The 23,537-nt window shown below is 39.3% G+C and overlaps 1 protein-coding gene across 1 annotated transcript in view; it reads left to right on the top strand.

Annotated features, from left to right (window-relative positions):
* The first annotated feature begins 6,888 nt into the window (after positions 1-6,888).
* LOC124290719 overlaps positions 6,889-23,537 on the top strand; it is a 59,236-nt gene continuing 42,587 nt past the window's right edge. The window contains exons 1-3 of the mRNA XM_046727523.1: positions 6,889-6,974; positions 8,226-8,319; positions 11,001-11,138. Coding sequence (XP_046583479.1) covers positions 6,924-6,974; positions 8,226-8,319; positions 11,001-11,138 — 283 coding nt within the window. The 5' untranslated portion in view covers positions 6,889-6,923. The remainder of the gene's footprint in view (positions 6,975-8,225; positions 8,320-11,000; positions 11,139-23,537) is intronic.

Here is a 23,537-nt window from a genome sequence, read left to right as displayed (position 1 = left end):
GCCACTGTCGTTGGATCCAGAACAATATCTTATCGATTACCTGATAATAGCTCTATTTTTACAGCAGAATCAAACGCAATACTAACAGCTCTTAAATATATTAATAGACACCCCAAATTTAAACAATACACAATCTTTTCAGACTCTCTTTCGTGCCTTCATGCTACTAAAAATCTTTCTTGCAAACATCCACTTTTATTAGAAATTATTGAAGTGTATAATGATCTTGCTACGACATTGTCCTTTGTTGGTTATCCAGCCACGTTGGCATTTCTGGGAACACAATGGCCGATCTTGCTGCTAAGGCAGCACTCAACAAATCTGTGACACCACTTCTTATCCTCCATCCTCTAATTACAAAGCTTACATTAGAACCTACATCCGTGATCTGATGCAGAAGAAGTGGGACACCCAAGTTGATGCCAATAAATTACATGAAATAAAACCCTATATCGGTTACACTTACTTGGGTTGTCAGTCCAGATTTGAAGAGGTCATTATACGACGATGTTGTATTGGCCACACAAGATATCCTCATGAATACCTAATGAAAGGTGAGGATTCTCCGTTTTGTATCCCTTGTGATAAAAGAATCACGGTCAAGCATGTCCTGCTTGACCGTGTTGAATATTCCATCACAAGGGATATCTATTTGAAATCACGAACTGTGAAGGATCTTTTTAATAATATAAGTTCTCATTTAATTATTGCATTTTTTTTTTTAAATGGATTTGTTAACTGTTTTGTAAATAGTTAAATAGTTTATGATGGGAAGTTTAAATGAATAACTCAGATTGTTAGTGGCTGTACCGTCAAGGGGGGTTGAAGTATTGTAAAATTATTGTCCTCCTGAGAGGGTACGTAAGTCCCAAAATTTTCATTGTCAAATCAAACTAACCAGGATTTTTAAACGTAGTGTTCTTGTTATTTTAATTCTGGCTAACATTTCTTACCATCGACAGCAGCTAAAGGATGGTGTAAATCCAACTAGGGTCCATGCTGGTAGCAAAGGTACTGTAAGTCCCCATGGTCCCTAAAGTACTGTCGGAAATAGAAAAAAACGTTTTTAGGCTGCTACTCTGTATCCCTAAAATTTACACAATTGCAAATAGCATATGTCGAAATAACCCACTTCGGCCTAACTGGGCGTTCAGTGCGATGCGTAATACGATATCCAGAAAAGCATGTTTACTTGTAAAATCCGGCAAAACTTAGAAAAAATACGAATAGCTGCTGAAATCAATAGATCAGACTATAGATGGCAATTAGGTCGCTCAGCCAGGTATGACGACGGACCGTCGACTCACCTGGCATGAAATGCACGTGCTGTCTACAGGCACAAGGGGTCATCTCAAAGATATTTTGTGCTTTTTCATGTGTGTTGACTATGTCTCATCTATTGATTAACATCTTACGTGTCTTTCTTTCATATAGTTTCATATAGTTTATGTTGAGATATGTAAAAGAGTATGATACCCGAAAACCATAGAAACGCATCGTAGTATATAGGTGGCATGATCACCCGAAGATCGACAGGACTGGATATTATTTGTAAATTGTTATGACGTGCCGTGTACCTCCCCAGTATAATTGCCCTAAAGGATTATATTATCTTAGCTGATATCTCTATCCCCAAGCCCGACCCCACGTTTTGCTTTTGAGACGGCCCCTCCTATCTGTTTCTTTTTATAGTGACAGTGAGACTGCATGGTAGCTACATCCTTAATAGTTTTGGCATAAAAGTTATTATTTTTTACGTTAACTATCGTTTATAATGAATCTACGTCTAATTTCAAATTGGGCATTTAAAAAGTGCCCTTTGTAATACAATATCGTCGCACACTAATTTGCATACAGCCATGATCTGTTCCAAATAAGTCTTTTTGGACCGCATTGCTCATTTCTGCACTAATTTCCCCTCAGTAAAGTCCTTTTTCTCCGTTTCCTATCTCTCTACCACCGAGACTGTAGTTAGGCCGAGCTTAGTTTAACAGATATTTCACACTTTCACATATCAACTACATAAATTGTAGAGATAAATGAGAGAATACAGTCTTTTCTATTTCCGACAGTACTATAGTATGGTGATCTACCTTGTGTTGTTGGCGATCTATAGCCTGTTTTTATATTGTATTGTCCAAATAGTGCTATTGCTTTTAACTTTCCACGCTAGTTCTTATTGTGATATTATAGTTGCTGTACTGTCTTCCGTCGACAGATTTTTATAATATACATTTATTCCATTTCTATGTCAAATATGTTCTCGTCACGATATCGCTGAAATATTGCCGGTATGACGTTAAATTTTAACTCACTCACTGGATGAGAACATGGGACGTCTCAACGGTGCCGACCGACATATTGCCGTCGACAAGGTGGCGAATCAAACAGTGTCGTGGCGAGGACCTTCACCGTTCATCCCAGCACAATAACTCGTTTGTGGGATCGTTTTGTGCATTCCAATTCGACAAATGACAATCCAAGACCAGGAAGACCGCTACCAGGAAGTCCAGCCCAAGATCGCTACATCCTGGTAACCCACCTATGTGACTGCCATCGTTCCGCCCGGGACACAGCACAAGAACGGTTTCGAGCTCGGAGAATGTTCCACACGACAATCCGGAACCGTCTCCGAGAGGCAGGTATGCGTGCCAGATCGAGGCTCAAAAGTTGCCCCCTCTTTGACACGATTACGTCAACGTCCGCGAGTGGTGGTGTAACACGATTCAGCCATGGAACCATGGAAACTGGAGGCGCAGTGATGCATCGTGGTATCACCCTCAAGCGATGTGACGGAAGACGTGTCTACAGACCGCACAATGAGCGTTTTGCACCCCACAGCATCAGGCAAGTGGACAGATTTGGTGGACGTGGAGTGGGGGGAGCCATTTCATACACCTGCAGATCGGAATTGGTGCTGGTCCAAGGCAATCGACCAGATTCTGTGTCCTCACGTGCATCGCCTTGTCGACCGCCAGAGGGGGCTGTTCCCACAGGACAACACCATACCTGACACAGAACATGCTACAGGACTACCTGGCTGGGCGGAACAAATTTCTTCCACCGGGACCTACGTGGAAGAAAAACGCACAGCTTAAAATCACAGAAACCTTAATTGCTCGGCTATAAATTTGCATAAAAACAAACGGAAATATTCTCCGTGTAGCTCCAGGATCCAGCTATCACACGACACGCAGCATGCGCGTGTAAGGCGATTTATGCAGCTCCCACGGGAGCCGTGCTGAAATAGGTGATACAATCTGGGAGGCCAATAACAACATCAATGTCCTCCCCTGGCCCTTCCCGGATCTGAAACCAATTTATTTTCTGTGGGATCAGATCGATAAACGCGTACGTCGACGTCGTAATCCGCCATTAACCCTTGAACAGTTGTTCAACATGCTGCAGCAGGAATGGAGAAAGATTCCACAACGAAACATCCAACAACTGATTCGATCTGTTTCAAGGAGGTAAGTAAGAGTAAGAGGTGGTCATACAAGGTAGTAAAGTCAACGCCACCTTGTGGATAGCAGTAATGACTATGATGACTGCCATTCTTGTGCAATGTGCACGAGATACCAATGTATTGCTCTACATAAATTCAATGCTGTACCGTTTATTTTCGTTGATATACATATAATTGAATAAGACCAAATGTTTCAATGATGTTTTGCTTTTGCGTTTATTTTTTCGAAGAATGTGTATTATCAGCTCCTGTAGCAATATCTACTCGCCATGCACAGGGCTGATAAAGCCTGGAACCGAACCCATTCTCCCACCCGTCTAGTTGATCATGAGGTCAGGTGTTGAGGTGTGTTTTGAACGAAAGGAACACGATCCCTGAATTGTGTGTCTCAACTACCCTAATCCCGTCGTCATCGAAACACAGGGGTGCAACCAACGGCACACAGGTTCCCCAGACTACCCCACCGCCCCCTACTCACCACGAAGAGGTAGCCCTTCAAGAGTGCCACGTAATGCAGTTACACAATACATTTTTCATACACAAGGGTACTAAGCGGAGGATCCTGTGAGTAAAGTTTTCATCACGTCTGCAATATTAAAGCCATACTGGAATGAATACAAGGTATTGTCGACAAAAGGCAGTAAACCTTGATTGTTGGATGAGTGTCATATTTAGGTAGTAACTGAATATATTATTATCATATTATTATCCCCCGCCACGAAGTGGGAAGGGTATACAGGTTTGATCTCCGTCCGTCCGTCCGAGATGATGGCGACAGTTTCTCCAAAACCATTATAGATATGGAAACCAAATTTGGTATGTGTTTTCAGAACATGAATGCCTTGACGGAGTTCGAAAACGGAAACCGCGTTACAATTTGTTACAGAGTTATGGCCCTTGTCACGCTTTTCTTGATTTAGTGCACGGTATCCCCAATTGGGACAGATTTTCTCAGAAACCATTAAAGATGGGGAAACGAAATTTGATATCTGATTTCAGAACATAAATGCCTTGATGATGTTTGAAAACCGAAACCCTGTTACAATTTGTTACAGTGCTATGGCCCTTGTCTTGACTAAGTGCGAGGTAATCCCAATGGGGAGAGATTTTCTCAAAAACCTTTTTTTGATAGGCAAACCTAAATGTGGTTCGATTTTTAGGACACAAATGCCTTGATGGACAAAATCATAGCCACAATTAACAATTAAGCATAGGTTGCTATGTGTTTTCGATTAAAATTAGTCAGAGTATGATTGAGGCAGCGAAAAACTAAATATTTCAAAATACATTTCATATGGATCCTTTCTTCAAGCAGTGACTTTAAGCCATATATAGCTGGATCTGTTTAGATTATAGACTGCATACAAGATATGATACTTTTGTTACAGGACGCCTAGCCTCACTAGCGTAATGCCTCACCACTGGCGAATTGAGAGTTGGCAGATACAAATGTTACTGAAGATGTTGGTCCCGCCAGTATCAAAGTTTGGTATGTTTACTCTGTAACTAGCACCCTGCAGTGAGTTTTCCTGCACATAACAAACCCTTAACTCGGGAAAATCTAGACATGCTTCATTTGGGGCGTTAGGGCTCGGCGGAAGGGAAAGTAATACATCGTTCTGAGATTGTGATACAGACTAGTTAGGACAGGATATGGAAACATTTGGACGACAATAGTCTCTTAATTGTAAAGATGCTTCAAAATAGTTCAAATTAAATATCGATATCCTTCTACATTCGGGTGAAACTGGGCAATACACCTTTACTTCGACACAGGAACCAACTTTTACACGCAATTCAAAAGTACCAAAAGCACGAGTTTGTGATTTGTCTTTTCCCCATCCACGCATAACCCTCAATGACAAGGGTCTCCAGGTCACGGGATATCAGTTTTGCCTTGGTCCAGGGCCCTCATTGTAATCATTTTGGTGACGCAGCAGGGACATCACTATTTGATAATGATTCACAAACACATGCTCTTGATACTCGTGCAATGGATTATGCTTTTAGCAGAGATTTCTCAAACAAACGGGTTTTTTTTGTAGGAGGCTTGAAACTTGTTTTAACAAAGGTCCATACATTCTATGACAATATTACGCTTTTCGTTTTACAACTTAAACATGCTAAAGTGAGTGAGTGAGTGAATGAATTTAGTTGTATGCCGCACTCAGCAATATTCCAGCTATATCCAGCTGTAAATAATCAGATATGGACCAGATAATCCAGTTATCAACAGCATTAACATCGATCTACGCACTTGGGATACGATGACATGTGTAAACCCAGTCAGCGAGCCTGACCATCCGATGGGTTACTGAAGATCAGTTCTCCACGGGTCGGCATTTTAAGTAAACGTGTATGTCGTCAGAACAAATCATGATCAAAACAACTCTTTCGACCTCATAGTACTTCGAAAATATTGCCCAATCAGCAATTAGCTCAAAACGATATCGCTAGATTTTCTACAAGCGTTGGTCCACACGGGGGATAGCTATTAGCGTTACATAGCACGAGCATGTCCTGAAAACACATACAAAATTTGGTTTCCCTATCTATAACGGTTTGTCAGAAAATCTGTTCCAATTGGGGGACACAATGCACTAAGTCAAGAAACGAAATACAAGGGCCGCAAAAAATGTTTAACCCGTGTTCTGTTTTCGAACTGCATCAAGGCATCCATGTCCTGAAAACACAACACACATATCTACAACGGCTTCTGAAAAAAATTTGTCCGCATCATCTCGGACGGACGAACGAACGGACGGACCGTCGGACGGAGCACACACTGGCGGGGAATAAAAATGCGCGTGCTTTAATGCAAATTAGACGGGACACGAAAGTGAGTAAAAATAACTTCATGAAATGAAACCCAAATTAAGTTAAAAACCTGCGCTTTTGAAACATACAATACAATAGTGACTGCAGCGTTACCAACGCCCACAGATTAAGGGAAGTTAAGTGTGTTCTCGTAGAGCTTAATGCTACTGCCAGCCTCAAATTACCTGATTGTGTACATGACATGCATGGGGGCCACTTACTTTGTACATATATCATTAATTAGGAAATACACAACTTTCTTGTCAACTTTTAAACAGCATTTACACTTTTAACATTTTATCCCATATCATAGCTCCATAGACACTAACGTTCTTTTGACATTAGAGAATGGAAAGAACCGAACGAAAAATCAACTTGCTAAAATTGTACCCAGAAGTATGAAATAGATATAGCCACAAGGAAAAATACTCTTTTTGGTCACTTCAACTTTTAGAGCAGAATTCTCAAACATTGAAAGCAGCAATGAACACTTGTAGGTCAGCGTTCCCAACAGTTACTTGTCACAATGAGTGACATGTGCGACGTAGACTCGACATTAATGAGGGCGACATCGTGACAACCGCGGCAGCTTTCTCTCACAGCAATCCATTGTGTCCGTGTACAAACAGCCTCGCTCTTCATGCTCCCTGAAAAGTGGATATATATTAAATATTTACGGATTATAAACCAGGTAAGGAAATTGAAACTGAGTTGAATTTCTCACACTAATTACAAGGAAAGGATTAGCAACTGAGATTGTTAGTGGCTGTATCCTTAAAGGGGGTTAAAGTGTTCACAGCTATTGTCCTCCTTAAAGGGTATGTCAGTCCATAAACATTTAAAGTAAATTTAGGCCTACCAGGGTTTTGAAGTGAAGATGTAAATCCCGTTAGGGTTCTTCCTGATGGCTGAAGTACTGTAAGTCCCAATGATCCCGAGTTTGGTATGTAGCCCGGGTTTATATAGTTTTGTCTTCAATATTAAAATAGTTTTCGAGTTACATGCTAGTTTTACATCTATGTCTGTCATATTTTAACTCCTTTTACTGTCCTTTCTTGGCAGGTTTGTACAATCTGAGTTTATGTATTTTAAACGTATAACTTGTTTTAGTCACGCCATGGTTGAAATACTTACTGCCTCAGTCACAAGAAAAGAACTCACACCACAGATAGTCAAATCTTCGTACTTCCCTTGCCACATTACGATTGCATACAAAACACAATACTTTACTGTAAACTTTACCACAAGACATTCATAATACTATATCAGTTTCACTAGTACAGTGGTATATTCCATCTTATATTAGGGAATGCTGCTTTTGTCTTGATGATGAATACTGTTTGCGTTTGTAAGTATGTTACCTCTAACTAAGCGTCGCATACGACAGTAATTAAAGAACATGAATGAAATGTGTGCACGACTTTTATCAGACAAGAGGACTCGCGGGGATCTCATTTCATGGCAAGAATCATAAAATTCAGCGAGCAAGGCGATGTGGAGAGACACGATTCGCCCCAAGCTATAACCAGTAGTATGCGTGACCCACATGTGCAATACATACTCCAGTAAATGCATATCAGGCAGACAATACAGTTCTGGTAGGCTTGGCTTAAATAGGACAAATGCCTTCATTTCTAGTCATTTGTAATCATTTGCTAATGGTAAAACACAACATCACTTCTATTCCAATATTCGCTCAATATCTGCACATTTGTAGTATGAGGTGCTCTTTCCATTGAATAGATAACAACATTTTCATTTCGGAGGAAACTGATCTTATAAAAATTTTCATAATTATTTAGAATTCATATTAAAATCATAATTTATTTATCGAGAACACTGCTAAATATTTATATAATGTGCGACAATTAAGTGTTCAGATCAATTTTAAGAAGTCCCTTCCAGTCAAAGTGATCATTATCACCATGTCAACCATTTTCAGATCATGTTCCTGATGATGCATTTCCAAGCACTGATGCTTGCGTTGTATACATGTCCAGTGCTTGTGACAGCAGTTGTGACAGAAGCAAGCGACGGTGAGTCAGTAAAGAGATTGAATACAATTGTTTCATGATATTTCGACGAGACAAGGAATGCTCTTTTTTAAACATGGAGTAGGTCTTGCTGTGTACAGAGACCATACCGTTAAATAAATATAAATACATATGCCTAATAATAGAGTGGTTGTACATTTATTTTTAAAACAGACAACAAAAGACTTATACCATAGGAAAGCATGATTCATGAGAAATCTAGGATCCTAGAATCAAGTCACTCAGGATCCAAAACACTACTTTCAGAATAACATAGATTCCCCTCAGGGTCAAATGACTCTCCTGGGAAAAACTTTAATCATTAATGTATTTAGGAGATAAACGTACTGTGTTTGGAAATTAGATGACGCGTTCGGCTTCAAATAAAATTTAGAGACTTTCAATTCGGTCTAACATTCATCTAATTTCCAAACACAGTATGTTTATCTCCACTCTACCATAACCGATTTAACATCGAACTTCCTCGTCCTGCGGAAGACACTGCGTAATCCGGCATGGGTTGAGAGGCGAATTGAACTCGTCTGATAAACATTGCAACATAAAATATATTCTATCCAAAGAAAACAAACTACTGTTTATTCAATGCAATAATGTAACACCTAAGAGCTTGGTTTTTATAATCATAACTCCACAAGACCGAAACCAGCCTATTGCTTTGTGTGCCGTATTACTGTACCCCCCTGGCCACAGTATAATGGAATCGTCTGACCTACTTATTTTCTTGGAAGTAGACAGTTACGCAACAGTTTGAAATGGCTGACGAGCCAGTGTTTACATTTTGCGAAAGGTTGAAATTCGAAGTGCAAGTGGAAAATACCTGACTGACTGTCGAGCCTGAACCCTGCAGAATCGAAAAATAGATCCTTTTCTGCTCGACCTATAACCTGTAACTCATCAAAGACTGTTGATTTTTATGACCGGCGAGTGTCGATCATGATGTCACGTACATGCCTCCACCCCGGCATGCGACGAAAGAGTGACAGTGCTACTTTGTGTACATGCGACTAACTTGGGATTCCTTGGAACATTGTTCTCATCATTTGGGACTGGCTTGTGGCCAAGCTTTTCAAAGTGTACGAACATAGCAGTGACAGCCTTCGGGGAAGGTGGCAGAGAACTGAATTCTCATGGTTCAGTTTTTGACATTTTGAACGATGCAACGGGACATGATGGAGTATGAGTGGCAAATTTTGTGTTTCGCCTGACCGTTATCTTGCGAATTTCCCATTCTAAACGGAAACAAATATACCATTTACCAGGTAGGTAAATGTTTACGAACGTTTTGCCGCACAAATAGGGATAGATAGGGATGTATTTTTTACAAGGTTTTCTGATTTATATGTTAGATATTGTTTGTTTATGTTTGGGGCTGTGTATTGTAATTGAGTTTGAATATTTTTATAATAGAAGGTAATAATTATGATAGTGAGGTCCCCTAATAATTGTGGAGGAGAAATCGTATAATTGTATTTTTTCGAGTTTTAATAAATGTTTCATCAGCATTTCCATCACGTCTGTTGTGTTGATATTAGTCATGTTGGTGGCCAAGCTGAAGTAGTGCGGCAGTGTTGTATACGTGCGCAGTGAAGCGCCGTGAAATCAGACGCATTTTCAATCCAAATTTATACCGTCTGATTTTATGGCTTGACCATTCAAATTCGAGCATTTCACGTAGCCATGGTAGAATTTTCAGTAAATCCACATCCATGACGTTACATGTTATAATTGGGATTACAATTTCCAGAAAAGTACAGTTTCTCGTACTTTGTTAGGTTGAGTCACATTGTCTGAGTAGTACCAGAATCTGTACCAGAATCTGTACTTCACTGAGAAAGTAACTGTACGAGCCCTGTGTGTTCTTGTTCTGAAACACAAAGCGGCGCGCAAATTACATGGTAACTACACGTTCCGGCATTGTTGATATTCACGTGTTTATGTTTTCCTCTCAGATTGCTAGTAAATCGTTTTTGTTCGTTTTTGTTCTGATCAGAGTAAAATATGTTACAATCACCATCTTCATACCGCGGAATTGGTTTTTCAAAACCATATGCAACAACATATAAGCTGGTGCTTGATAAGGTCTGATTCCTTCAGCAAAACTATACATTTGTCAACGCTGCGTATTTGTTTGCATAGATTCTCACGTTTCTATTAAAATCCTTCGATCACACTTTATCAGTAAGCCGGCCTGGACGACGTGGCTCACATTTCATGGCCTGACTTTTAGGCAGTCTCAACTTCTTTCTACTTTCTGCATAATCTGGCTTGAGTTCATTATTCGTTATATTCACTGTTGCCCAACTATCCTTCCCATCTAAAACAAATTGAACTGAGGTCTTCAACAATTAGAAAGAAAGATATTTACAGGTACTGTCATGCACCTAGAAAGAAACTAACGTGAATGAAATTGTGTACTAAATGCTAATAGATATTATTCTTGTCATTTGTGAAATAAAGGGAAACGTGTATGATGATTCATTTATCTATATAGTGACACCGGTTTACGGAAGAATGAGACATTTTCAGCTTTAATCGTCACTTGCTATGTTTGTCGCCCTGATCAAAGAATTTGAACTGATAATTTAAAAAACTGAATCATCTTAAATTCGGAAGGTTTGAACTTCTATTATCGCTAATATCACAATGACACTTGAAACCTACAGGTTGTGGATTTGAAGCCATCCCAAAAGAACCTTTCAAGTTCAGGTTCCGCATTTCGGGGAATCAATGGTTTTCAAAGGACTGTCCCTCCAATCACATTTACAACAAACACGCATGTGGATGTATCCCTGAAAATGCAGGTAAGTAACTACAAAGTATACGTTGTTATTTATGTTTTATTGTGCAGTATCTGTGTGGCCAAGTGGATAAATTGAACATTTAAATTGTATATGTTACAGATATAAGTTCTCTTTTGAATAACTTGATCTTTAAAAGAAATTGAAATAACTGATAACTTTTAAATGCATATATACTGTAAATAGTAGTATTTTTGTTGATTTTAACTGTTTGGCTTGACTTGCGAGTAGCAAGAGGGATGGGTGTAAATCCAATTGGGGTAATGTGTACGTTGCAAAAGTCCACATGCACACTGTTACTGGTTTGGTTGCCCTACAATGGTTACAGTGATTTATACATTGTATAGTTTTTAATAGCCACATTGTAATTATTTCATACCAGTTGCAAAAATTGTTCTGTGATTTCAATTTCTTTTAATGTCCTTAGTTATGGTAGATGTTATGGTAATATAATCTATTATTTGCTTATAACGTCAAAGTCAATCTGTGACTGAAATACTGATCATGGGTGGCTTAATCTTCTAAGGCACATCAAATCTAGGATTTGAACCCGAAATCGAAGAGTTCTGGAATCTCCCATGGCAAACTGGCTTTATAGGAGATTGCAGAACCCTTTCATATTTCCTTCAAATCCTAGATTCGCTTATAAAATGCCTGTGCTCATAGGTTGACTGACCAAATGATTGACATCTAAGCGCTGCATCACTTCCACATGGGCCAAACAATATTTGGCATTCTGTTATAAACGGGGTTTAACCAAACAAGTCGCTTTAATATCGGCATTCTTATAATATCTGTCCTCGACAAGGTCAGCAGTGAAGGTATCACTGAGTAAATATATACGTTTCGTTTATTTCGCTATTTCACATTTGACATGTTCATATTACTTTTCGTCATCGTCCGAACGAAAATTTGAGTAGGGATTTTTATGCTTACGGTCTAGCGTCACTGTGCCCTCATCTTGAAAGTTTTGTACGGTTAATATTCACTTATAACCTTGGGCCAAACGATATGTATATATGTCACTAAGTGAACGCCATTAGGTCAGTGTTTACTTATCTGAATGGCCACAGAAAGTCATGACAACAGCGATATCATCTTGTTCTGGTCATATTGCCGCTGTAAACGCAATCTGGCTAATACTCAGTTTTGTTGTGAATTTCTATTTATTGTGACATCACTCCATATACTCATATCTTTCATGACGCCATACTTGATACTCTCTTCAACCAGTTTTTTATAACAGTTCCAACATCAATAAATGTAGTTAATAGTGACCATTGATTTCTATCATTTTCTTACCTCATACATAATTATTGCTGCCGCGACCCGGTTAGAAAATGTCGCACCTAAAGAATTTTTGTTTAACAAGAGGTTTTCATAGCGCACAAAGCACAAAACTGTGTACAAAAGTCTTTGATATTGTTAACAGACAACGCCAACGGTTGAGGACATTACTACATTTGTGAGTACAACTGACCTTTAAGATGAAAAACATCAAACTGTGGAAAGAATTTGATGTTAACCTTGTAGAATTATTAGAAACTGAAGAAGGAATAACAGATGAAATAACTGATTCCGATGAGCTTCAGACTAATCTAATCGAAAAACATGATCAATACCGTGAGTTTATCAAAACGGAACATACAATACAAGATCTATTAGTGTAAATTGAGATTTGTCAGGTGATCATCAAACTTCTCCTAAACACTTTTCAAACCGTAAAAACGACACAGCCATTAAAACCAACACGTATCTGTTTTCCTTTTCTCTACCTAATGCACCAAAATCACTGAAGGCAGATTATTGTAACCTCAATGTGGAGACTTACACTCCAAACCCTCTTAGGTGCTTCAAATGTCAGAAGTTTGGCCATGGCGTAAATACGTGCACATTGTCTGTTGTGTGTGCTCACTGTGGTGAAAAGACACACACAACAGAAGATTGTGACAGTATTGTCAAAAAGTGCACTAACTGCGCAGGGAATCACCCAACTTACTCTAAAGACTGCCCCGTTTGGAAACAGCAAATGGCCATCAACAAAAAAAAATTCACGCAAAACATTAGTTTTGCAGAAGCAAAGAAATTAGCCCAAAGCTCAGAACAGACAGAAAGCTATGCTTCCATTGCCAGACCAACGACTGAGGCAATATCTAGAATAACTAAAGTGTCTGCAAGTTGTCAGACAAACTATACTTTGGTAAAAACAGATTCTCCTCAACTTTTATTGCCCGCTGCATCTACGCAAACAGGAGCATCACTTCCTGGTACATCTTGAACCCAATCAGAGACACCCCTTGATCATGACCAATCTTCTCAGTCGTCGACAAAGTCTCAACAAGGTCTCTGCCAAAAGTAAACAGCCAGATTCTTTTCATTTAACTCAGTGTCAGAGCCCCAAAAGGGTCAGAATTTTTTTTTTCAACTTTACAACAAATATGGATCTCTTGAGGATATGTACGCGTCCGAAAACGTCCGTTGTAGGGCACACAGCTTGTCGCCCACCAAGAAAGTGCGGGGTAGATCCCCAATAAATCCCCCTTAACTCATTAAGCCCGAGAGCCCCATCACTACTCAACACCTGGAAGCCCTCGCTGATTGCCCACTCTCTGTGCCGAGACTAATTAGTGCTAGTCACACCAGATTTCCCGGGCAGGTTTCCGGGATCACAGGAAACTGTCTAGTCGTACAAACAAGTTCTGATTGTTTAATTGTGTCGTAAAGATATAAACTCTGTCAAAAAAGAAACGCAACCCCTGTCCTCAGATATGAAAAATTCGTTTGAATGAAGTTATTGCTTCCAAACTAAATTTTATTCGAATGTATTGAAATGATACACGTAATTAATGAAGATTACCATCCAAACAACTGCATTTGTACGCATAAGTGTATTTTATTGCTTATTCCGTCACAACGCATGAAATGACCCTCATGGTGACTTCGCACAAAAAACACATGCAAATCATGAAAATGGCAGTTAATGTAGGGGTGTATAAAAGCCCATGTGCTTCCGTATTATATTCATTCATTTGTCGCCGAAAAGCTGTGTTAAAATGCCACGATTGAGTGCTGCCGACCGAAATATCGCCATTGGTCGTGTTCAAGCCGGAGAAAGTTTTGGAACTGTTGCACGGCACCTAAATGTTCACAAAACAACGATATCCCGACTTTGGAGCCGCTACAACAACTTCAATTTGACCAACGATCGCCCGAGAAGTGGAAGGCCAAGAATCACGACCCCTTCAAGATCGGTACATCCGGGTCCATCACCTGCGTAATCGGCATGCCCTACCAACCGTGACTGCCACACAAATACCAGGTTTGAGGAGAGTGTCAGCTCAAACGATTAGGAACCGTCGGAAAGAAGCGGGTTTACGTGCCTGTAGACCAGTTGTTGGACCTGTACTACGCCCCTACATCGACGCCGACGACTCAGGTGGTGCAACAACGTAAGGATACGGACTTTACAAAACTGGAGGCGAATCTGGTTTTCTGATGAATCACGTTTTCTTTTGCAACGTCACGACGGAAGACAGCGTCTGTATAGGAGACGTCATAAACGTTTTGCGCCCATCTGCGTCCGACAGGTGGACAGATTTGGCGGAGAAAGCGTCATGGTTTGGGGAACCATCTCATACAACCAGAAATCAGACTTGGTGATCGTTCCAGGGAACCTGACAGCCCAACGTTACATCAACCACGTGTTAGAGCTTCACCTTCTCCCGATTATTGACCAACAGACACAGATTTTCAACGGGACAACGCCCGGCCTCATACTGCACGTGCAACAATGAACTTTCTGCAGAATTCCAACGTCAATGTCTTGCCATGACCCTCTAAATCACCAGACCTCAACCCTATTGAACACCTGTGGGATACTCTGGATCGACGCGTCCGTCAACGTCAGCCGCCGCCACAGACGCTGCAACAGCTCGCCGTTGCACTGCAGGAGGAGTGGAGAGCCATTCCCCAGGAAAGAATCCGGCGTCTTATCCGTTCTTGTCCAAGGAGATGCCGTGCAGTGATTGCAGCGCGTGGTGCTCATACGAGATACTGAGAAAGACGCCCCCTGGTGACAAACTGGTGTCTGTGAGATGACTTTTGAAATGACAATTTTAAACATGCCCATCTGGGTTATTATTCTGCCAAATTTCAGACTCCTGTCTTAAATAATAAAAATGCCGTGTCGTCCTAAAACTTCAGATCAAAATCTCTAAAATACAGGGGTTGCGTTTCTTTTTTGACAGAGTTTATGTTGAAAGAAATCAGGTGTGAATACATGTCGTGTATTGCACGCTTTATGTGATTTTATTGCAAGTTTCTCTTGTAGACCTCTTGTCGGCTTGTACATTTCTATTTTATCACAATATGCATACACATGTATTCTTTGTATGTAACAGATGAGACACACGTTAACAAATTCTCTCTCTTATATCATTGTGTGAGGTTTAAATTTACAAAACATCTATGACAATGACATACTGTAAAGAAGAATTTACTTACATACTTTATAATCTTCGACGAAAATAGCTGTTTTGCCGATACATTTCTAGTGTTTACGAATTATTTTAATGAAAGTACTATAACGCTAGTCTGTGACTAGCACAAAGCACATTCATAGCATTGCACTTTATTGCATACAGATTTAATGCAGAAAACATACGCGACCATACAAACATACATATACAAAATGTATACTACATATTCCTTGCATAGACATAAAACAAAGAGTCACGTGATAGGGCGTCATCAAATTTCCCGAACAGTATCTCAACTGTTCAATGAAGTGGCTGGTCATATGTTATCTGCGACCAATCGTATCATGAGATACCTGTCACAGAGGAAAGGACAGGTGACGGGGCGTGGGGGAAATTTCGGAAGAGCACGTTTGGTCACTCAGCAGCTTGGATAGAGATTGGTTATTGGCTATATCATTGACCAGTCGATATGCGGGGTTTCGGCTTTATCAACTCAAGCTATCATGTAACAGTTTGTGTATTGTAAACATACACACTGGTATCTCAACTGTTCAGTATAGTGGCTGGTCATATGTTATCTGCGACCAATCGTATCATGAGATACCTGTCACAGAGGAAAGGACAGGTGACGGGGCGTGGGGGGAATTTCGGAAGAGCACGTTTGGTCACTCAGCAGCTTGGATAGAGATTGGTTATTGGCTATATCCTTGACCAGTCGATATGCGGGGTTTCGGCTTTATCAACCAAGCTATCATGTAACAGTTTGTGTATTGTAAACATACACACTGGTAACGATGTATGAAATATACACATAAGACAAATAGGAGTAGATAGCCACTTTGGCGAGTTTATTTGTCCTCATTTTAGTGTTTTTCGATAAGTAAAACAAAGCGATTGAAATCCAACCACTGAGTAGAGGTAGTATTTATTTTCATATACATTTTATGCACACAACTAGTACATAAAACATAATGGTTTGCTGTACATGTAAATATAATCTTCACCTTGATACGAATGACTATCCAAACTAGAGTACACGCATTACAGAATTCACGAGGTGACACTATACTGAATTATTATAGTGTATAAACTTGCAGTTGACACCCCCACCCCCAATATTTATGAAGGTGGGCGTGCCTATATCTTTACTGAATGCAAACGAGGTTCATAAGATTACAGATGTGCATGCATGTATAAACATCACAGAGAGGGGCGTGACTCCATAAAGCAAGATGTCCAATGATATAACAGCGCATCTGTTTATTTTACAATTGTCACGGGACAAACAAGGACGTAACAACATATGCATTCTACCGGAGGCTGTTATTTCAAGGTCGAAAGAGGCGTTCAATTATCTCATTACTGTAATCTGCTTGAATGATTATACGCATGTGTATCGATACCGTAACTGATATACTATCCAGCTTTTATTGACGATGGATCAATAGAGACTGAGTTGATTGATACACGTGATAATTGCACCGGATTTGATAATTACACAGATCAAATACAAACGTTTTACAGAATGCTCATGTAAATTGCATAGGAAACTGACAATTCAAATCAACATGAAACTTTCAACAGCTTGAACAAAAATGCTTGAAATACCTTTGTATGGCTTACATGTAATAACTTATGATATTACTTCTGTCCATGTGTGACAATGTTTGGAATTACCAACTTACTGTCTTTTGTAACAAACGTAGTAAAACATTTCATTGTTGTAATAACACTGACATGTATATATGTATTCGATGCAAAGGCGCGACTTATCACTTTATATTCGCTTAGGTAACATTACGAACTTTAGATTATGGAAAACAACTAGTTACAATTCAGTAAACTTCAAATTAGTAAGTTCAATTATGTTTAATCTATTCGAGCTTGGGTGTATAATTACTTGTGTTTATACATTATGTTTCAGTATATGAAACATGACAATGTAATGATGCCTAAAAAGTAAATTCAAACTATTCTATTGTGTTTGAATTCTTTGTATGTCCTTGAAATTTCGTATATTGTTTCCTATTTATTAGGTAGTTGAAGGAAATATAATTTTTAGTAACCTCGAAACCATTACATCTAATTCAATCAAGGTGCATCCGAAGTATTTTAGTATCCATTCACAAGGAAGAGTACCAGGCACTTACCTCTGTAAAACATCATAATCCCCTTTCTCGCCAACATGCGTTCATTTGCTAAACGCTGTACAAGCCTATGATAATGATTAGCAATTGTTATCAAAACACTTTAAATACTTCTTCTGATTGATACTAAAGGTGGGATCTCTCGTAAGAAAAGCTAACATTTCCTCAGTACTGCTAAATTGGTTGAAATAATATGTACAGTGCGATTTTTGAAAGTACAACACACATGTGCGTCTCTCGCTGAATAAGAGGTGCTTTCTGTTGACGACTGTATGTGACTCTCGCTGTGAGAAACTGCTAATTACTGCCCCATAAACACGTCACTCGCTGTGAGGAGCTGATTAATTTGCCCCATATATGCGTCTCTCGGCCTTAATGAGTTAAAGATAGGTTATCAGAATAATATCATACAGTGGAATTGCAGAGGACTAAGGACTAAATTCAATGAATTGCAGCTTTTAGTGCAGGATTTAACACCATCAGCGTTCTGTTTTCAGGAGACCTATTTAAAATGCAGACCTATTTATGTTTTTTGTCCTGCGGTCTTTCAATGCATATCATTGTTTTTCACCTCCGGGTGACAGAGCAACGGGATGAACTTCCATCCTAGTCAAACATAACGTTATCCATAGCCCTGTTTCACTAACTACTAATCTGCAGGCTGTTGCAGTGCGAATTACTTTACATGTTGCGTTTACATTATGCTCTGTATATATCTCTCCGTCTTCAACGTTTCACAAAAGCGATCTTCAAGCTGTATTTGACCAGCTGCTGAAACCATGCATTATCATGGCAGATTTCAATGGCCACAATCCAATCTGGGGTAGTGCAACTACAAACGCTAAAGGTAAACTACTGGAGGAGTTTTGTTCAGATAATGATTTATGTATTTGTAATGATGGTTCCAACACATATTTTCACCCTGGTACAGGAACCTATTCTGCTCTCTACTTGTCAGTCACAAATTCAGAACTACTAAATGAATTTGCATTGTCAGTCCATGATGACATCTGTGGAAGTGACCATTTTCCAACTATACTAAAACCCGTAACTCCATCTGATGTTCCTCCTTCATCACGGCGGAATTTTAAAAAGGCTAACTGGGCTCTATATGAAACACTGTGTGCTGCAAAACTTAAACCTGAACTGTTTATTGACGTTCCTGATGCTATCAAATGTTTTTCCGATGAACTGAACATGATAGCTGATGAGTGCATTCCAAAGTCCTCTGCAATTCCACATATTCGAAAAACCTTGGTTCAATGATGAGTGCAAACAAGCTAGGAAGGCAAGGGAAAAGGCAGAACGTTATTTCCGTTGCTACCCTATGGCGAATAATTTAAACAAATTTTAAATTTTAAATTGCTAAAGCGCGGCGTACATTTAAACAGAATAAACGCCAATCTTGGAAAAATTATGTATCCAAAATAAATTCTCGAACACCCATGTCCAAAGTATGGAACATGGTACAGGAAATTATAGGTAAAGGAACTAAATCTAGCGTCCATCATCTTAAACATGGAGATCAATTACTTACTGATAAATCAGATATTGCGAATAAACTGGGTGAAACTCTTGCTAAACACTCTTTCACTAACAAGCTGTGTTTGCAAAACCATGGAACGCATGATAAATAATCGACTTGTTTGGTACTTGGAAACAAATAACCTTATAACAGATATACAATGTGGTTTCCGTAAAAACAGAAGTACTGTCGATCACTTAGTGCGTTTGGAATCATTTGTTAAAAACGCTCTAATTAATAAACAACATGCAGTGTCTATCTTTTCTTGATCTTGAAAAGGCATATGACACAACGTGTAAATATGACATTTTAAGAGATTCACATGGATTCGGATTGAGAGGCCGCTTGCCTCAATTTATAGCCAACGTTTTAAATGACAGACAATTTCAAGTCCGAGTGGGCTCTACCCTGCCTGATCATTACAATCAGGATCAAGGTGTCCCACAAGGCTGTAAATTTGTCTGTCACTTTATTTAGCATCAAGATCAACAGTTTATCCAAGGTTTTAACTGATTCAATTGTGGATGATTTTAATATTTCTTGTCGCGGTAAGAATATGCATACTATTGAACGGCAACTGCAGCTGTGTTTAAATAACATAAATAAATGGTGTCTTGAAAACGATTTTAAATTTTCTAAATCCAAAACTAATTCTTTACATTTTTGTAGAAAATATAAACGGTATAAAGACCCGGAACTGTTTCTCAATGGCACTCCCATCAAAGTTGTTAAGGAGGCCAAGTTCTTGGGTTTAATTTTTGACTCTCATTTAACGTTTCTGCCGCATATTAAATCCGTTAAAAGTAAATGCCCGAAGACTTGTTGAAAGTCGTTTCAAATTCTAAGTGGGGAGGGGATCAAGCCAGTCTCCTACACCTATATCGGTCATTGGTCCGTTCCAAACTTGATTATGGCTCCATCGTATATGGTGGAGCCTGCAAAAGCAACTTAAAACTATTAGATTCTGTCCATCACCAAGGTCTAAGACTTTGTCTTGGATCCTTTAGAACTTCTCCTGTTGACAGTCTCTACGTCGAGGCAGATGAACCATCTTTTACAGAACGCCGTATAAAATTGTCATTGCAGTATATAACAAAACTTTATTCTAACGAGTCTAACCCTGCATTTAACTGTGTCTTTAATCCTCTTTAGGACGATTTGTACAACAAAAAGCCTTCTCTTGTTCCACCTCTTGGTTTAAGAATTAAACCATTCTTTTCTGCTGCCGGCATTGAGCTAGAAAATATGGCTCCTTCCCGTCTTCTTTCTTCTCCTCCTCCTTGGTTAGGCCACAAGTTGACCTAACATTAACATCATTTAAGAAAGCAGAAACTAATAAATTACAATATAAACAAGAATATAATCAATTAAAAAGTAAATATAATACATACAAATCCTTATTTACAGATTGGTCCAAGGATGGTGGCGCAGTGGCATGTGCCACCGTCATTGGATCCAGAACAATATCTTCTCAACTATCAAATAATAGCTTTATTTTCACAGCAGAAGCTAACGCCATATTAACAGCTCTTAAATATATTAAAAAACACCGTAAATATAAACAATACATAATCTTTTCCGATTCTGTTTCGTGTCTTCAGGCTATTAAAAAGGATAAAATGTATAATGAGCTTGCTACTGGGCAATGCGACATCGTCTTTTGTTGGCTACCCAGTGACGTTGGCATTTCTGGGAACACAATGGCCGATCTTGCTGCTAAGGCAGCACTCAATAAATCTGTGACACCACTTCTTATTCCGTATCCTGATTACAAAGCTAGCATTACAACCTACATCCGTGATCTGATGCAAAAGAAGTGGGATACCCAAGTAGGTAGTAACAAATTACATGAAATAAACCCTATGTTGGTTACACCTACTTGCGTTGTCAGTCCAGATTTGAAGAGGTCATCATGCGACGATGTCGCATTGGCCATACAAGGTATACTCATGAATGTTTGTTAAAAGGCGAAGATCCTCCGTTTTGCATCTCTTGTGATGAAAGAATCACGGTCAAGCATGTCCTGCTTGACTGTATTGATTTTCCATCAAGGGATAAGTATTTCAGTTTAAAAACTGTTAAGGATTTTTTAGTACTGTTAATTTTCATTTAATTATTGAATTTTTAAAAGAAATTGAATTATTAGATAAATTTTGATGAATAGTTTGTAAATAGATATATATTTTATTATTGGTAGTTTGGATTAGTAACTGAGATTATTAGTGGCTGTACCCTCAAAAGAGGGTTGAAGTATTGTAAAATTACTGTCCTCCTGAGAGGGTACATAAGTCCCAAAATAGTTCAAAGTTAATTTCAACCAACCACTATTTTTAATCGTAGCATATATGTTCTTTTAATTTATGGCTAGATTATCTAAAATTGCCAATAGCTGAAGGGATGGTGTAAATCCAGCTAGGGTCCATGCAGTCCCCATGGTCCCTAGTATGGTGATCTACCTTCAGTTGTTGGTGATCTATAGCCCGTGTTTTATATTGTACTGTCTTCTACAATTAAAATGTTTTAGATTTACAGTCTAGTTTTATATTGATATCTGTGATACTCTAGGATTTTTACTGTCCATCATCGACCGATTGTATAAATTGTTTTCGTTACGATATGGCTGAGATATTGCCGATGTGACGTTAAATATTAACTCCCTCACTCAAACTTCTCCGATGACTGATTGTGCACATTTACAGTCGCATTTGCTTCCAAATGCCGCTGAGCCTACGTTCAGCCACTTCTACCACACACATCCGAAAGTGAAATAGAAATCATAAAATCTGGGTTCTATATTCAAAACCACCACAGCCTCATTTCATACTCATGCAGACTCCCAACAATTTGATATATAAAATCAAAGATCCTTAAATGCATCTTCTGCAGCAGATCTTATCCAACTGTTTAATACTAAGTTAGTACGTATTTATACTCTCACAGAAAAAGAAACGTTACACATTCTCATAGGTTTTGTTAATAAAATGAGTGTATATAAAACATTTTCTTGATTATAAATCTGCAGAAGCAGATTAGAGGAAACTGTTTTGTAACCCAAACTGAACCGACGTCACACAAGGACAACGGAAAGAACGTAAAAGGTTAAAAACATGTCGCCCAAACGCAGCAAAACTCGCAGCACGGGATATTTGTGTTGTTCATGTATTGAGATTTGAACATTGGCTATAAAACACGAAAGCAATCGTTTACGAATACTGAAGTGTGAAACAATGCCAAAATTATCCAACGCTCAACGTAAAAGCACTATTGACAGAATACAGTCCGGATGCAGTGAAGCTGAGGTTTCAAGGCAGTTCAATGTGTCCAGGGCAACCATAAACTGGTTATGGATGTGACTCACAGCCACTGGAAGTGTTTCCGGTAGTCCAAGGTCAGGGAGACCAAGAGTTACCACCCCTGCTCAAGATTGATACATGTGGGTTCAACGCTTCCTTGATCGGTTTCGTTCAGCCACCACATCAGCAGCAAGCATCCCTGGTTTGAAGAACATCTCCAGTCAAACCGTCCTTAATCGTTGTTTGATGAAGGCGCAGAGAGATCTTTCGTGCATGACGTCATTCTAACATTTTGTTATCTTGTTGTTGCACCAAATCGACCAACAACAGCACCTTGATTTTGACATTGTTCATGCACAGACAGAAAATGGTGAAAATGTTCCAGTATGTGTACCTTGTTCCGCCCAATATCAGTATGCCCTGTCATCGGTCATGTCATTCACAGTGAAATCTGCACTTAGCTTTCTCCTCTGTGACCCATTATCGTCAGCATTAATTCAGTTCACTCACAGTTTCACACGTGAGGACACAAGGGGGCTTTCAGGTACCTGGTGACGTCACACTGTGAAGCGGTCACTGCTGGGAAGTTCTTTGCCATTCCCGCTGCAAGTGTCCGAGGACGATGGTGACTCGTCAACCATGTTCCTATCTAAAGCCATATTGAAAGAGTAACGGCCTAAATGATACTCATTACCAGATGCAAGTCTCTCGGTGAACCTGGCTAGCAGACGACAAACCAAGGGGAGACGATTCTTCTTCATATCGAGAATACAAACGTGCTAAGCGCGATTTCCGTCGTTTACATCGGCAGGCAAAACGAAAACAACGCACAGAACTATCTCGTGAACTTGAAATTTCTTCAGAAACTGATATTAATGCCTTCTTTAAATCTGTGCGTAAGCTGAGACGCCCGCTGTCAACAGTTGACCAATTCGTGTTTAACAATACCCACGCGGACA

Source organism: Haliotis rubra, unplaced genomic scaffold (genome assembly GCF_003918875.1).
Source record: "Haliotis rubra isolate DU_JTF1 unplaced genomic scaffold, ASM391887v1 Scf471, whole genome shotgun sequence".
NCBI classification, from domain to species: domain Eukaryota; kingdom Metazoa; phylum Mollusca; class Gastropoda; order Lepetellida; family Haliotidae; genus Haliotis; species Haliotis rubra.
This window is presented reverse-complemented; position numbering and strand designations above follow the sequence as displayed.